Source organism: Phacochoerus africanus, chromosome 7 (genome assembly GCF_016906955.1).
Source record: "Phacochoerus africanus isolate WHEZ1 chromosome 7, ROS_Pafr_v1, whole genome shotgun sequence".
NCBI classification, from domain to species: Eukaryota; Metazoa; Chordata; class Mammalia; order Artiodactyla; family Suidae; genus Phacochoerus; species Phacochoerus africanus.
This window is the reverse complement of record NC_062550.1, coordinates 98116442-98134567: the sequence shown is the minus strand read 5'-3', so window position 1 is coordinate 98134567 and position 18126 is coordinate 98116442. Positions and strand designations below refer to the sequence as shown.

The window sequence follows — 18126 nt, the reverse complement described above, 5'->3', positions numbered from 1 at the left end:
ATAGAAGTAGGTGTATAAAGTGGGTCTTAACGCCGCTAAACAATCACACATTTCCCTAGTCTGCTCATTCTTCCAGACGACCACTGCGAACGTTCTCTTTACTTCTCTCTCCTCAACTTCTTATGTATCTGTCCCATCCTCACCTTCAGCTCAGAACCTTGCTTCCTGCTCACCGAGAAAACAGAACTTTCCCTGTCGGGACATCCACCCCGCTACCTCCAAGCGTGTCTGTACACTCCTGCTGCTATGGACGAACGCTGTGCTCCTAAACCAGCTACTCCACTGAACACTAATCCCATCTCCTTGCCTTCTCGAGATTATTCCAGAAGTTTTCTCCTCCTCCTGCTTCATCAACTCAAGAATTGTTTCTTTTTTAATTGATCTTCCCTTTTAACCTGGAAGTATGATTATTTCTTCCATTTTAAAGAGAAGCACAGTTTCCTTATCCCTCCGTCCCTTCAAACTACCACTCTATTTTTCTCCTTTCCTTCATAAAAATAGTCCTCAAAAGTCTCCGTATTCGCTCTATTTTTCAGCTTTACCCATCTTTCTCCTGAACTAAAATTGACTACTGTTAAATAAAAGGGTCAATTTTCAGTGCTCCTCTTGACTTACTAGCAGCAATGAATACAGCACGGAAGAGAGCTGCTTATGCTCTTTCTTGATGACAGTGAGAAACTTGTGTGAGTTTCAGGACTCTACACGCTTGCTACTGGTTTTCCTCCCATCTCTCTGGCCATTCCTTTCCAGTGCCTTTCGGTTGTTCCTTTTCATCTTCCCAGGCTCTCAAGCAAAAGTACCCCAGGGCTCAGTCTTAAGATTTTTCTTTGTAACCAAGACCTTCTCCCTTGATGGTAAGAGCCAGCTTCAGACTGTCCTCCTGAGCCTCATACAAGTACCTATTTGACACTTTCACTCAGATGTCTAATAAGCATCTCACACTTAACATGTCCTGTTTAACTACCTGATCATCTCTATGTGTCCTCCGCAGCATTCAGACAAAAAGCCCTGATAACTTTCTCTCACATCTCATCTGTCAGCCAATTTCATTTCTATAACCTTCATAATATCCAGAATTGACTATATCTATGTAACTCCACTGCTATCTCCATGCTCTAAGCCACCATCCCTTCTTTCCAGGTTATGGCAACAGACTTACAATAGGTTTCCCAGCTTCTGTCCTTAACACTCCTAAAGTCCATGACACAGTCCAAGTCAAAATTCAAATTGTATCATTCCTTTCTTCAAAAACCTTCTTTGATGCTCTCACTTAAAAGAAAAGCCAAAGTCCTTACAATGTACTACTGTAGGCCCCATATGATATGGCCCCTGGGCTCTGATCTCATCACCTACCGCTGACCACTTGCTCACTCTTCTACAGCCACAAAGGCTTCTTTGTTCTTCCTCAAACGTGCTCGGTACACTCCTGTCTCACTGCCCTGTGCTTATTCCCACTGCTTAGTGACATCTGCATGGCTGACTCCCTCATTTCCTTAAGTCTCTGTTCAAATATCTCAGGAGGCTTTTCCCTCACTCTCTAAATTAAAGCTATACCTTCAACCACCACCATTATTTCACTTACACAAACACACACACAGGGACTCACTATTTCCACTCCGTGTCTTTTTTTTCAGCATGAGGAAGTTCCTGGGCCAGGGATCAAACCCACACAACAGCAGAGACCGAGCTGCTGCAGTTACAATGTCGAATCTTAACCCACTAGGCTACCAGGGAACTCTATGTCTTTTTAATTTTTTTTTATCTGCAGCAGTTATAATAAATATGTCATGAACTTATTAGGAATAGTTTGCATTAATGTGCTCTGGTGTAACTACAGTATGTAGTGCTGTGGAAATACAGGTTATAATGACTTACATTCAAAAGATTTGATAAATTAGGTAAGGTAGCATGACCCAGGGTGGAGAAAATATGAGATATCAAGTTAAGTAAGGTTAATTCAAATGTTGACAAGTCAAATTACTCCTGAAAAACCTCTGCAATGCTACTACTACACTGATCAAAATTTTACTTTATTCCATTCTTTGTTATTTCCAAAAAGGAGGTTAAACACAATTATATCACCATTTTTCAATTTTTTTCATATGGCCAAACTGATATCAGAGGTTAATGTAACTTTCGTCAGATAAAAATTATGCAAAGTACTGCCATCATTTACAAGTTTAGATGTAACGTGTAGTTAATAATAACCTGGATCATTTTTTAAAATATGATAAATTTCGAATAGAAAAATCAATAAAACATTTACTGATATAACAATTCCATGTTAATAAAAACAAAACATTTTTAAAAATTAATGGTATATAAAATACATATTCATAAAACATTGAATTACCTTTGTTTCTTTGGAGTTCATTTTTCAAATCTTCAATAATCAAAGTATTTTTTTCCATTTCTTTTGTATACTGTTCTACTTGCTCAGTGAGCATCTTAATTTGGCTATCTCGTTCTTGTATACCCTATAAAATATTTTTGAATACTATGTATTATTTCTTTACAAAGATTAATACATATTTTACAAGTAAGGAAAAAGGTAGGTCTTATTTTTTTCAGTAAGACTACAGAATACATTTTTTTCAGTAAGACTACAGAAAACTGTACCTTTTACAATTTCGTATACATCAATTACACAACTCAGTAGAAGTATGCTGCTGTCACTCTAGTACTTACAGATTGTACAAGGGCTAGCACGCTGGCAAATAAGTATTCCCGAACTTTCTAATATCTGTGGCTCTTTATGGCTCCTTTTATGTTGCTCTTCCTCATCATCCATCTAATTCTATCTTTGTATCCTTTTATGTTTGGGTGTTGCCTTGTGCTTTTTCTCTTATTCAAGTTAGCTTTCACCCATGTAGTACTTCACTCAAAAATCTTGTCCCTTGCAATTGTCCTTATTCCCCAAATACTTCCCAAATATCTTTTTTTCTTTAGGACGATGACCACAGATGATGCAAGTGTAATGTTTTTCTATATGAATAGATTTGTACTAAAAATAAGTATCTTACACAATATAAATTATAATCATATTTTAATTTATTTCACATTATACATGATATTTCAGCACAAAATACAATATAATAAACTTTAGTAACAGAGTATTAAGTAAAATTTCTAAAAGTTTTTAATAGTTATTCCCAATCAAAATAATATGAACATTTTATCTGCATCAAAACATAAAAATATACAAAGTGATTCTATCCCTAACTCTCAATTTAATTTTTTCCTTGAGACTGGGTGGTGTAAGAAACTTCAAAAGACTTAAATTACTTACCCAAAAGCACAAGTGATTTAGGAATAGTAGATAAATAGGTAAGACATAGTTTCAGAGTTCCATAGTCAACTTGATAAAACTCATTAATAAACCAATTTTCTGAGAAAGTTTTACCTGTTGTAGAGCCATAACATTACTTTTATCAGCATCAAGCTGGGCATTTTTCAGTTTTTCCCTCAGGTTATGTAACATTTGTTGATACTCAATAATTTCATCATCTTTAGAAGATAAAATTAACTAGAAATAAAGAAATAGGATCTGTTACGTAAGAGACAAAAATAGACCATTCCTCACATATGGTAAATATTTTAACAGATACCACTAGCAGATTTCTAAAAATACAGGAAATAAAAGTTATTTTAAATGAGCAAATATCAGCAACTATTGGAATGACCATTATTCTTTTTGTGCAAACAATCAAGTTCAAATAATAAATGATTCAAAAATATAAACTATTTTTTGCTTTTTAAGGAATACAACCTTTTTTTTTTTTTTGAGGGTTGGCCATGGTCCTTTTATTTTTTATTTTTATTTTTAAATTTTTTATTAGAATATAGTTGACTTAAAAAGTTGTGTTAATTTTGGGCTACAGAAAATAAGTCAGATACATATACATATATATATTCTTTTCTTGTATAGGTTATTACACAGTATTGAGTAAATTTTCCCTGTTCTATATAGCATGTCCTCATCTGTTTTATTTTTGTACGTTTTTATTTTTTCTATTACCGTTCTGTCAATTTTGCTGTACAGCAAAGTGACCTAGTCATATATACATACATGTATATATATTCTTTTTCTCACATTATTCTCCATTACGTAGGAATAAAATCATTTAAATAATCTGTTTCCAAACCCACCCCAAAACAAGAAACTATAAATACGCCCTTGCAATTACAAGAAATTTTGTACAACTATTCTTTATGAAGAAAATATTAAATGACACTAAGAAACAAAACATCTTAGATGAATGAAAGGTGTTTTGTTGTTGTATAAAAGGAAAAAGTCAGACTCTCCTTGACATGAATGGAAGAGGCACTCAGGCCTGACAACACGCACACGGTTAAGGCACTGCTTTCTACTGCACAGTATGTTACCAATATTTTTTAATACTGTATTGCACATTTGAAAATAGCTAAGAGAGCGGACCTTCAAAGTGCTCATTGTCAGAAAAAAAAAAGGTAACTATGAATGGTTACAAATGGACTTACTGTGGTAATCATTTTGCAACACATACAAATGTGAAATCATTACATTGTATAACTGAGAACTAACATGTTATGGCAATTTCACCCCAGTTTTAAAAATAGTGAAAGATATGTTCTTCACTGGGATCAATATCAAAAGCAAGCTATAAATTAATTTATAAATTTAACACATATACAATAACTAGCATACTTTAAATAACTATTCTAAAAAATTGTATTTAAAAAAACATATTTATAAGGAAGAGTTTAACAAACAAAAAATGAGAAAGCTTTTTCAAATATTTAAGCAAATAATTAAAACACGTGTACATAGTTTGAAAACAGATCAATCAATAAGAGAGTCCAAAGACAGATTCAAATCCAAGTTTTGTATGTAATAAAAATAGAACTATATTAAGAAAAATGAAATAATAAATGATATTTAAACAGAGTAACTCTGCTGCATCCATATCTTACTTTTAATACCACCAAATAAATTATACTTCAAAGATTTAAATGTAAAAGATGAAACTAGAAGATACCAGAGGAAAATATGAGAAAATGATTTTATATTCAGAATCCTTTCTAATTGTGATTCAAAGGCCATAAAAATAATAAGGTTATGCAATATAAAAAGAAATACTTCACAGCAGAAAACACCATAAAGTCAAAAGACAAGTGACAAACTGGAGGAATGTATCTGCCAATACATATTACATTTACACTTGTAGCATTTATTCTACAGCTACATTTTCAAAATAATAAATATATAAGGATACTCATTAAAACATGGTTTCTAACACAAAAATTGGAAACCTCCTAATATCACACAATAGGGAATCAATAAATAACATACTTATCTGCAAAGAAAAATTACACAGTGTTTAAAAAGAACAAAGCAATACCATATGTACTGATATAAACTATTTAAAAATACTATGTAAGGCAGAAGAATACATATGCAAACATCTTACCCCCTTAATTAAATGATTAAAAATAACTTTTTTTTCCTAGAGTCAGTAATTATGGCTCATAGGTCAAATTTGGCCCGCTGCCTGCTTCTGCAAAATTTTATTGGAAAACAACCTTGCTCATTAATTCATATACTGTCTAAAGCTGTTTACATGCCATAACAGCAGAGCTGGTTTCAATGGAAACCAAATAGTCTAAAATATTTACTCCTTGGCCTTTTACAGAAAGTTTACTGACCTCTGATTGATTTTGTAAATTTCAACTCAATTGCTACTGCTTTTGTTTAGGTTATCTGAGCTTCCCACATGATGGTTCCACATAGCCAACAAGATTTATGTGAAGCTTGTTAAAAATAGTGACTATAAAAATGATAGCTTTTGGGATTTCCTGTTGTGGCGCAGTGGGTTACGAACCTGACTGGTATTCATGAAGATGCAGGTTTGATCCCTGGCTTTGCTTAGTGGGTTAAGCATCGAGCGTTGCTGTGACCTGTGGTGTAGGTCACAGACGTGGCTCAGATCTGGCATTGCTGTGGCTGTGGCTATGGTGGCAGCTGCAGCTCCAATTCGACTCCTAGCCCAGAAACTTCCATATGCCATAAATGCAGCCCTAAAAAGCAAAAAAAAAAAAAAAAAAAAAAGTGATAGCTTTAAAATTAGAATTATTTCTTCGAATTACTTCAAACTATTTTCAAAATATATAATCATCACAATTCTAACTTCTGATATGGTAAGGTTGGGGGATATGGCTAGAGTTAGAGACTTCTGAAAAGACAGGGCCTTGAAAGAGTACTATTTTGTTATTTTTCATCACTACCTCCCTGGGTCAGGACATAAAGAATAGACTTGTGGTTGCCAAGGGGGGGGAGGGGGAAGGGAGAGGGATACACTGGAATTATGGGGTTAGTAGATGCAAATTATTACATTTAGAGCGGATAAGCACTGTGACATTGGAGTGTCATGGTCATTATACAACTACAGATGTGGGTAAATTCATTTGAGTAATAAAAAAAGAAAGAAAGAAAGAAAGGATAAGCAATGAGGTCCTACTATACAGGGAACTATACCTAATCTCTTGGGATAGAACATAAAGGAAGAAAGTATGAGAAAAAGAATATATATATATATATATATATATATATACATAAATATTGTATGACTGGGTCACTATGCTGTACAGCAGAAATTGACACAGCACTGTAAACCAGTATGGTCTAATAAAAATAAAATTAAAAGAAAAAAGACTTTTGAGGTGATTCTGAAAGACCCCTTTCCTTACTCCCATTCCCACCGAATGCCACTAGCTTGATTAATCTAACATGGAAAAAGAGTCAGGAAAACCAAAATTAAGCTTGGAACTACAAAACTAATATACACAGGATAATTATGACTTACGTAAAAAGATTTAAATTTTATTTATAATTACCAATTTTAGATGATAAATATATTTTGGACTTAGACTTCTGTCAGAAAATTTTAAGTTCAACTCACTGATGTAGAAAAGCTCATTCAGCAAAAGCCAGCTAGAAGACTACACAGGACAGTTCTTAAAGCTTCTCTACCTAAGACATTTCATACGCTTTTAAGAATACCTAATAAAAATGTCATTAACTATTACAAGGCCTTTAAAGAAAATTAAGACTAAAAATTGAATCTAAAATGAAAAAGAAAAAGCTATTGTCGTATCTGAATGAAGCACCTTCCATTCTTCTACTTTTGCATTGACAGCGGCCATGATTGGATCATCTTCTTCATTTTTTGCTTTTAGAAGATCTGTAAGTTCCTGCACCTGAAAGGCAACAATTATTTCAAGAACTGTTGCAATTTAGTATAACATATATATATACTGATTGTACATGAATATCTACATATACATTATACACATGAGAAGCATACGCATGCACATGTGATGCATGTTTATTATTGGAGCAGTTCTGTAGTTATGGTGACATTTAATGGTTTGTATACCTTTAAAATTGTGTAATTATTTTTTGTTATTAGAGATTTATATTTTAAGCATCAATCTAGTTTTTAAAACAAGTTTAATCCCATGTAAATACTGACAATATACCAGTTTCTATGATATTTAGAGTGCATATATTTTAAGATTGTAAAATTAAACTGAATGGTCCATAGCACTTCCAATAGCCTTTAGTAGAAAATTCCCATAATTATTAGCTTAGCAGACTGCTGTCTACCCATTCATTCATCTATTACCCATATTCCCTATATGGCAAGAATGACAAGGTATATATAAAGAGACTAGAGAAACCCACAGAGACAAATATACCAGCAAGGCAATATACCACAGTATAAGATGACATATTAGAACCTAAGACAAAGACTCATACGCTAGAAGTTGCTTTCTAGCTTCAAATACACAGTAATGAGGCAATATAACATCTACCCAAATAACTTAGTCTAACAAATTCTTACTTGAAGCCGATAATGATCATTTTCTTTTTTTAACTGGTCCATTATGTTATCTGTTTGATGTACAAACAGCTTTCATCCTATTATATTCATCAGTCATCTTTTCCATTTCCTGTACAGACTCTTCTAGATTTTTTCTCATTTCTTGATTCTGAAGTTCAATTTTCTCATTAGCTTCTGTTAAAGTCTTAGAAAGATAAAGATGCTATAGTTAAAAACAGTTTAAGAAACTAAAATTTAAATCAAAATGAAAAGGAGTCATTATGTATCTATTGGAGAAAACAATTCTCTACAGATATTTAGTGTCAATTGTTTTTGGCCAATTAAATCAAATTAAATATCAAGAAAACTGTAACTAGGGCTCTTAGTTCTTAGACAATGCCCAAGATAAGCATATAACAAGAACGAATTTGCAAGATTTGCAACTTCAAAGATGCAATTTATTTATTTATCTTCAAATACACAGTTGCAGATTTCTATCAGATATATTTAAAGGTGGGGCTAAGTACTCGATTATATTGCAACGAAATTAAAATTCTATAAAAATCATTGCTTTGAACCGAATTCTATCATGTTACCTGAATTTCATCCAGATACTGGACAAGTTCATAGTTTTTTTTAGACAACTGTGATCGGTAGTCACTTGTCTTCTTCTCCTCTTCTTGATAAGAGTGTTTCTTTCTGTGAATCGATTTGTTTTTGATAGTCAATAACATCCTGACGAAGCTGCTCATTCTGAAGGTAGATTCAAACACAAGAGTCTCCTTAAAAAACTAATCCAGAGAAACAAAATTTCAACCCTCTAAATAGTGATCTCAAACACATCTGTAAAACCCCAAGGTTTTACCACCCTTAAAAGCCTCACCTTTTTCTTTAGACGTTTGTTCTCCAGAAAAGGACAGGAAAAGGTAGTTAGAAATGAGAAAAAGCATATATAAATTAAATATAATAATTAGAAATTAAAGAAAACAAAGAGGAGAAATTTTAAGAAAATGAGATATTATTTGGATAACCAAAGAAAGCAAGAATTTTACCTACCAGCCAAAACAAAAAAACATATTGATTACATTAGAAAGATTATATTAAAAAGAATTACTATCAGAATAAACAATGTACAAATATTATTTGGCTCAGAAGAACCAAATAATAATCAGAACTTAAAAGATTTCAAGAGAAACAAAAGTTTTAAAAGACTTCTGGGCAAAATAAGAGAAATAAGGCAGAAATTCAGTCATATATTCAGTTGGCAAACTAGCAAAGATCAGCTTAAAAAACAAAGTAAGATTTAATTTACCCACATAAACCTAAGAGACGAATGTAGTACTTAATAACCCGATCTTTCGAATTATTTTCAATTCACCTAAGTCAAAGTCATTTCATAAAATCACACTGTAAAAACATCAATTCCTTAGACAACTGTAGTTCTGGTTACAGAATTAATTTATGAAAACTTTTTTATCAAGTATCTTTGTTCAAGCACAACTATTAAAACTTTTTACCAACCTCTCTCCTTAATTTGCTGTTTTCATTTTCTGCCTCCTCATTTCGAAGAGCCATCTAAAATAGCAAGAAACAAAATAAATAAATAAGATAAAATTCAGCAGTAATTTAATACATTGCCAGGCTTTCATTTTTTCTCAAATAAAGTAGAAAACCTTTAACTACTTAAAGACTTCATATCGATCCAAGACGTGAATAATAATCCCCAAATTTTGAAAACTAAGGATTAGAAACAGTTAAGCAGGCTGCATTTAAAAGATTATAAACAAATAACAAACACAGAAAAACGCTTACCAAAGGATACAGACATAAAAACATGACCTTCTTTCCCCAGCCCAAAACCTAATAATGGGTTGTCTTCTATCCAAGATCCTTATCATTTTGCAGTTCTACTGTCAGGGCTAGAATATGCTTTGCTCTCACTGAGCATTAAATTATAAATACAAAGCAGTACAACACAATGGTTCAAAAGCTGCATGGATGCTTGGATATTGGTTGGGGAGACTTAAAGGACATCATTGGCCAAAAGAGGAAGTCTAATGATGGGCCACCTACTAGACAACAGTATTAATTGATATTACATTTCCTGAGTATGCTAACTTATAAGTAATTGTGGTGGAAAGTACCCGCTCCTTTCAGTGGGAAACACTGAAATATTTAAGTATGAAGTATGATATCTGAAACTCTCATAGTTCATCAAAAAAGAGAGGAGAGGAGAGGTGAAAGAGAGAAATGGGTGCGTACAAAAACGACAGATAAAGCACATGTGGCACAGTGTTAACTGGTGAACTTGTATGCGTATTTTTTGTTTTTCTTACAATCTTCATGAAAATTATATTATATGGCAATGTGCTATATAAATCTTAGATGTTCACCTATATTATTACCATCTGGGAGTTAAGAAACAGTCCCAGTCTGTTTTGAATTGGAAAATTTTAACAAGAAGAGAAGTGTCAAGAACTTAAGGCCAAAGGACTTAACATTGCTGATGCTCTCTTCCCTTGCTTTTTGAAACACCATGCTCTTGGTATTTGTCCTTTTCTTGGGCTGCTCCCTGAAGCACCTCTTTCCATCACCTCAGAGATCTGCCTAACAATCACTTCTACACCTTGAACATCTATGCTGAAGACCCAGAAATTCTTACCATCTACCCAGTGTCTCTCAGGAATTTCATATCCACAGGTAATCTTTTTGAATATACATGCATGGACCTCAACCTCAACATGTACAAAACAAGTAATAATCACGAACCTTCTAAACTCCCTGGTGTCCCTTTCTAAGTGACGGGCGCTACCCACCTATCCAGTGTCCCAACCCAGAAAACTAGGTAGACTGCCCATTCCTCCCTCACCACCAACAACCAGTCACTCATCATATTCGATTACACCTACATCTCTCCAACAGGTCTATGTCCCCAATCCCTCCCAGTATTACTTCATTGAGTCCATCATCACACTTGTCTGACTTCGCACAAATGTCTCCTTACTCGTCTTGGCCCCCTTCAATCCACTCTCCACAAAGCAGAGAAATTTGATCATGAGATCTCTGTGTTCGAAATTCCTCATTGCTCCTTTTAGAAAAAGGGCCAAATTTCTCAGGAACTAGACTTTGCCTCTCTCTCCAGATAGATGATCATGACTGTTAAAGCTGGGCGTGTGTGACAGCACCCTGGATGAGAACGCAGAATCTACATCCTGCCTTTATCACTAACTAGTTGTGTAACCGTGGGCAGTTAGCGCCTCTTTATAATCTCAGTTTCTTCATCTGCAGCATGGAGGAAATGTCACTGCTCTCAAGTAAGTATCAAATGAGGAAAAATGAATTAATGTATGTCATGCATCTGCCACAAAGGAAGGACTCTATGCTAGTTATTTTCAACTGTATTCCAGCCAGAAGGAATAACTGTAACTTCCTGAATACATCTCTTACCTGTAGGTCTTAGCAAGTACTCTACCTTCTACCTAGAAGGCCCTTTCCTTAACCATCATGTACATCCCATTCCCTTTGCCAGGCTAACTCTCGCTCAGGTCGCAGTTCACGGATCACTTCTGGAACCCCAAAACAAACTGCGATATACCTCCCCAGAGTACCTCAGAGTACTCTTATGACCTTATGTATGCCGAGTATCATGTTATCTTTTGTTACCTTTATTACTGACAGTGAACATCCCTAAGAAGCAGAAGAGCACTGCCCACCGTATCCTTAGCATCCAGCACAGTCTCTGGCATGCTCAGTAAACACTCGGTAAATAAATACTCGGTAAAACTGAACAACTTGGTTAAGAGCAAAGAAGAAAAACTGCCAAAGCGAATCATATCCGTACTCTATTTGAAGGAATCTAGCAGCTACGAATGTAGATTAACCATGTATTCAAACCGTCTGTGTGTGCCTATGAGTAAAGATAGCCTGAAGATAAGAATGGACAAGGTAGTCCTGATTAACTAACAGTGTGTACTACCAATGATGAGAAGTTAATACATGAGCAAGACAAAAGAACAGTAGATCAGAACACCACATAGACAGACGTCTCCCTAGCATTTCTATTGCTGTAGAGCATAGGATGAAGCCTCATGATTAAGAAATCTGTATGTCTGTAAGTGGATTATTACTCAGTAAAACATAACAGATGTATAGATTTAGGTGGCATCAATCCATACTTTTTCCACTGCAAAAACTGTATAGATAGCTCACTTTTACAGGACTTCCAGACAATACAATAAAATAGACCACATCAAGAAATCAGTCTATGATGGATTCTTTTTAAATAGCAATGTAATCTCCTCATCACTATTGTTTACTTAAAACTTATAACCATTGATTTCCAAGAGAACAATGGACGAAAAAAGATTATCAGGATGTGCTACAACATTGACCTTCTAAAGGACACAAAAGTAGAGAAAGCTTCTGGGCATCAGGGACGGAACAGTTAACACATGTAGGCACCAAATTTTGTACCAAGTTCACTGACAGTTAATTCACACAGGCATCAAATTTTGGAAGTTCACTTAGGCAATATAGAGAACATACTATTTTCTGACAGGAAATACAAATTTATCTGCAAAAATATAATTTTTTTCCTCAAACTAAATTGAAGTGAACATTGCATGAATTATTTTATAAGTAATAAGTGTAACATAAGACATAATAGTAAACCATGCTTGTATAAAAGATGACATGTCCTGATTTAAAATATGAATTGATTTACAAAATGGTAACATTAACACTTTGTAAGAACCTGGATACTACATAAGGTGAGTATACCTGAAAATAAGAAATCTGATCATTAATGAATATATCATTAAACAATTAATTTCCAGGTCTACTACTAATATAAATACAAATATCTTTTTCCCCAAAATAAACTATGACAAATAAGAAAATGAACTGCTTTGAATGCCTACTAATTTGCCCATACCAATATTCCAGACCAAATCATCAACTTTATGTAACAATTCTAACATCCTGAGAAAACTGTACCTCCAAATGTAAAGAATTCATCTCTAGTCATAGTCATTTGCCAGAAGTACCTGATCCACTCCATTTTAAAGGTGTAAGGACAAGATGAACTGTGATATAATTCTTTGGAGATAAGTATACATCAGTTCTCACATAAAACATAAAAACTGATATCATTACTAATAATTATAAAAAGCATAAACATGTAGTGTTTAAGGTAACTTGAACAGTTATGATTCATTGAAAAAAAATGTGCCTTACTTGTTCATTAACTTTCTTTTCTTTCCCCAAATCTTTTTCCATTTCCTCCAATTCTTTATCTTTTTGTTCCAACTGCTTTTCAAGTTGGCGAATTTCATCACGTAAAAAACCTTGTGTCACGTCCACCTGCAGAATGCTGTGCCATCTTAAAGTAATAAACCAAATGTATAAATTAATCCTATTATATTGGGAGACTCAAATGAATCGGTAACAAACAAATAATTATCCCGACTTTAAATTTTATCATAATCAGTACCAGATATTTAAAATCATGCTGTTTAAGAAAAAACTTTAATTAAGCTTATTTAAGCTTTAGTTCACAAGCTGACAACTCCTTAAGCTGTTCCTGAGCCATTCAGAGCTACGAAGAACTGACTGTTAATCACTCAGGCTCTGTTACAGCCACTGGGCCACAGGCTCCTGGGTAACCTGCAAAGGTATAGAGTGATCTATGTGATAAACTACCTGGGCCTTCCCTGAATATTGCAGCTCTAAAACCAGGCTACAAACCACCAGGGCATCCTCCCTAGTCACTGACCCATGGTGCTCTTAATCTGTCCTTTCTCTCATACCACCGACTATTCAGACCAGTGCTATCTAAAAGAATTCCCTAGGATAAAGGAAATGCTCTCTGCCCTGCTCGATGCAGTAGCCACTATCTACAGTGTCTACTACTGCAACTAAAGAACGGACTTCTTAATTTTCACTGTAATTCATTTAAACGTGAAGAGCCACAGTGGCTAGGGCTGCCATGTTGGACAGTCCAGACTTGGATAACCTTGAAGATCTTGCAGCAGACTAAATATATTTTGCTTCATACTCCTGTTAGTTTGAGTCATGGTCCACAATATCAAATCCTTCGGTCATTTAGTCTGTCTCACATTCATCTCTTCACCATCCAATCCCGTTACTCTTCAACCTTAATGAAATTTTTCTTACTCTTTACCTCCTTCAAAAGCCTTTGCAATATGCTCTCAAAGAAAATCCTCTTCCAAGATAAATTAATATTTAACATCCCCAGGATTTTTACTGAATCATCCATTCTGTCTCCTTGCTTTAGCTAAAATTTGGCTTGCTTAGTATACTAATTCCTTTGGGAGATGCTCATTCTTTCACATTTGATATACCTCACGGTTAAGAGAAGATGTTGATTTACACCACTGTGTAATTTCTAGGCTGTCATTCCTCCACCAACCTGTAAAAACCCCCACGGTTTGACCCTCACATGATATCCAGCCATCTGATCACCACCCTCTTATGACAGAGCAAACTACCAACTTCCCAGTCACTTCTTCACAAAATTCTTTTGAGAATTTTTGGCACATGGCTAACAGTTTTTTATATAAAGCACCTCTAGCAATTTCCACATCTATGTAACTTTTATTCTGGTCTGTTTGTTTCGCTGGATTTTTTCACTTGCTTCTTGAATTCACCATAGCCTTCCGCTCCCATCCCCACACTAGGACTTGGTCCGAGCAGGAAACACTCCCCAGTTATTCACAGTGTATCTGTCCTTTACCTCATAAGAACCTTTAATTCCTTGATTCTTCTTCCTCATCCCTCCCCGCCACCCCAATCTTGACTGCCTATTCTACTAAGATTCCATAATCACCACTTTGACCACTTTCTTACCAGTATCTCCAACCGCCCTATCCCTCTACTCTATAGCATTTGCCTTCCTAAACACTAACTCAGAACCGATCTGATTTCATAACTCACTTAACAAATATTTGTTGACAATGACGGGGATTTTCCTAGAAGCTGGATATACAATAAGGAATAAAACATAAACCATCCAAGTTTAAAGAGTTAAAGAAGCAGGATTTAAACTTAACTGTCTGACTCCAGATCCTGAAATCTCGAGTTCATTCTCCACTACATTTCAGGTTTTATCTGACTTCCTTAAAACGTGACCACACATCTCCCACTCTTAGTTTTAGCAGAGGACCTCTCCGTCCTCTCAATTCCAGGCCCTGAACCTACAAACATAAGAAAGCTGCTGTAGGCATCCATTCTTCCTTCCCTCCTGTTACAAAGGAGAAAGGTCCTTCCTCCTTACAAAGACTAACTCATCTGCCTCTCACTCTTTCCCCACAGTCTCAGTAATCTCAATGTATTCAGTTCCTTAACAAATACATTCACATTTTCACTCTTGGCCTTCTCAAAAGCTACTTCTTCTCCTATTCCTTTCTATCATTGTTCCTTAAATTCCCAAGTGCCATATTCTACCTCAGTTGTCGTAATTTTTCTATATGTCTCTCTAGAGTGTAATCTCCATTAGGTTATTCAATGCTTTTATTTTGCTCACAACTGGATGTGCAATCCTTGGTACAACGTAAGGTACAGGCATAGGCAGGTGAAACATATACCAAACAAACAATTATAAACACAATATCCTGTGATTTTTCCAGCTAACTGCAAAGCAAAAATTTGAAAATAATAATTGAAAATATTTATAACAATTACATCCTAAAGACTATAAAAGAACATACCTCCAGTTCATTTTCGAGTTTCATTACTTTAGTTTTAATTGATTTTCTATTAAAAAAAAGATAAATGTTTCAATAGGTAAGAGTCATCTCAAAAAAAACTTTTAAATAAATTTCAATGAAACAATAAAATTAATCCTTTTTTTTGGTCTTTCTAGGGCACATGTATGTTCTCAGGCTCGGGGTCAAATTGGAGCTGCAGCTGCCGGTCTACAACACAGCCAGAGCAACAACAGATTTAAGCCGCATCTGCGATCTACAACACAGCTCATGGCAATGCTGGATCCTTAACCCATTGAGTGAGGTCAGGGATCAAACCCATGTCCTTGTGGATACTAGTCAGGTGTGTTACCGCTGAGCAACAAAAGGACCTCCAAAATTAATTCTTTTTAAAGATTCCATCATGTTTGTAATAAGTTAAGAAAACGATTTTATACCTGATCCATGAAATAGGAATTATAGAAAAATCTTTCAAAATAAACAGTATACACATTTTATGGAATATATTAAAGCTAATGCTCTATTGCTCACTAAATAAATGCAATTCACTATTAAAACACCATAATAATTTTTCCCAAGGCACTTACCAAATTTTGCTTGTTCTTCTCCAGCTTTTTCAACTTCTTCCAAAGCTAACTCTACTTCTTGAGCTTTCATCTAAACATTAAAAAAAAATTATTTCAGAATGACTTTACACTAGAATGTAAACACTGAAAATAAAGACTCTTTAAAATTTGCTATCCCAATACTTAGTTTCTAAAATGCCTCACATAAGGAGCCATTCAGCAAATATTTGTTGAATAGATGATTTTCTTACCAAAGGCAATAGTTTCTAGATTCCTAACATCTTTGATTCCTCTTTATCACTTAAGACTTATATCTATTATCACAACTTTTCCATTTTGTAAGGTTTCTTTCACTACCTGCCTCTCTTTTCTCTCCCTTTTTTTTTTTTTGCGGGGGGGGGGGGTGGGGGCGGTCGTACCCAAGGCATATGGAAGATCCCAGGCTAAGGATCAAATCAGAGCTGTAGCTGCCAGCCACAGCAACTCAGAATCTGAGCCCCATCTGTGATCTACACTACAGCTCAGAGCAACACCAGATCCTTTAACCCACTGAGCGAGGCCAAGGATGGAACCTGTGTCCTCATGGATACTAGTCAGGTTAACCACTGAGCCCCAAAGAGAACTCCTTTTCTCTTCTCATTTTCATTATAGCCCATAATTTTATGTTTTACTTCCTTCCAAACAGCTTCACTTCCCTTCACCTTGTCCTTTTAACATAACTAGTTTAACTTCTTAAGGTATGTTTTTGTATCTACCAGTGGTAGCTCAAAATTTTTTAATGGTTATTAATTGCTGACAGCATAAGATATACCTATTCCAAACTATACCAACATTTGTTTCCTCTACAAACTACTGTAAACTTTCTGCATTTATCTCAACGGTAAAGAATATGCCTGTTTTCTATTCCCAGGTTTATATGTACGGTAACCTCCAGCTCTAGAATCTCCTTAATGCTTTACCACTGCCTTACACTTACCTAAAACTACTCATCAGTCTTTGACCTTTATAAGGTCTTCTCACACTTAAATCTCTTCCCCTCCTAACAAATACCAAGAGTAGGCTACCTAACAAATTACATTACATAATTAACACAGGATTTCCCTATGCTTTTTTAAACATGCACATTCTGCTTTCCCTATACATTCTTTCAATAACTTGAGAGCAGAAATTAGCTATGTTTGGCACCTAAAATTCTTAATCAACATTTGAGGATACCCCATTTTTTAGTGGTTATTTAAATAGCACAAAGTACTTTCACAGAGATTAACACATATAAGAACAGATTCTTACACTGTAATAGTCAAAGCTATTATTAAAACCCACTGCATACAAACCTTCATTAGTGACTGAGTAATTCTGAAAAGGTGTATCATATTTTCTTGACTTTCACTTTTTAGCTCATTACCTCCACCTAAATAAAGAGAAAAGCAACTACTTCATATTATATAACCCTTAAGCAAAATAAAAGAACTCTTCCAATTGTACATTTCAGCGATTTCAGGGCCAATGTAGATTAATCGTAGTTATATGTATGTACCTATCCATTATTTACCAATTAAGTACCTTGGATAAGGAAATCAATAAATTATCTGCCAATTCTTCTTGACGAGGCAGCTCATCTGGATCAACTTTCATTATTTCTTTCCAGTTTATATTGGGTGACATCTTGAATTTTGTCACTGTGCCTTACCGTCTGTAATAAAACAAGTATTAGCATTTTCAAGGTAAACAGCATTAATCCTTTTACAATAATTTATAGTTTTTACAGATTACATTATTATAACTCTTTATGGTGTTAGCAAAAAGCTATGGCTCCTTAATTAACGGATGTCTAAGTAAAGTAGCCTGGATCAAAATTACAGCAGTTGCGACAAATCTCCAGATATTTTATAGGCTAAATACACCATGATGGCTTCCACGCTTAAATTAATCTAAGTCAGAACTAAGATTTCGAGTCCCCCTCCTCTAAGCCCT

At 34.7% G+C, this 18126-nt stretch overlaps 1 protein-coding gene and 1 non-coding gene across 2 annotated transcripts in view; one reads left to right on the top strand and one right to left on the bottom strand.

Annotated features, from left to right (window-relative positions):
• Positions 1–18126, bottom strand: part of CEP290 (centrosomal protein 290) — a 92362-nt gene that overhangs the window by 73619 nt on the left and 617 nt on the right. The window contains 13 exon segments of the mRNA XM_047788328.1: positions 2354–2477; positions 3404–3526; positions 7147–7236; positions 7884–7946; positions 7948–8067; positions 8459–8527; positions 8529–8615; positions 9384–9437; positions 13098–13242; positions 15590–15635; positions 16174–16243; positions 17487–17563; positions 17716–17845. Coding sequence (XP_047644284.1) covers positions 2354–2477; positions 3404–3526; positions 7147–7236; positions 7884–7946; positions 7948–8067; positions 8459–8527; positions 8529–8615; positions 9384–9437; positions 13098–13242; positions 15590–15600 — 886 coding nt within the window. The 5' untranslated portion in view covers positions 15601–15635; positions 16174–16243; positions 17487–17563; positions 17716–17845.
• Positions 4275–4397, top strand: LOC125131888 (U6atac minor spliceosomal RNA). Its single transcript, XR_007136065.1, has one exon. It is a non-coding gene; the product is annotated as a U6atac minor spliceosomal RNA (small nuclear RNA).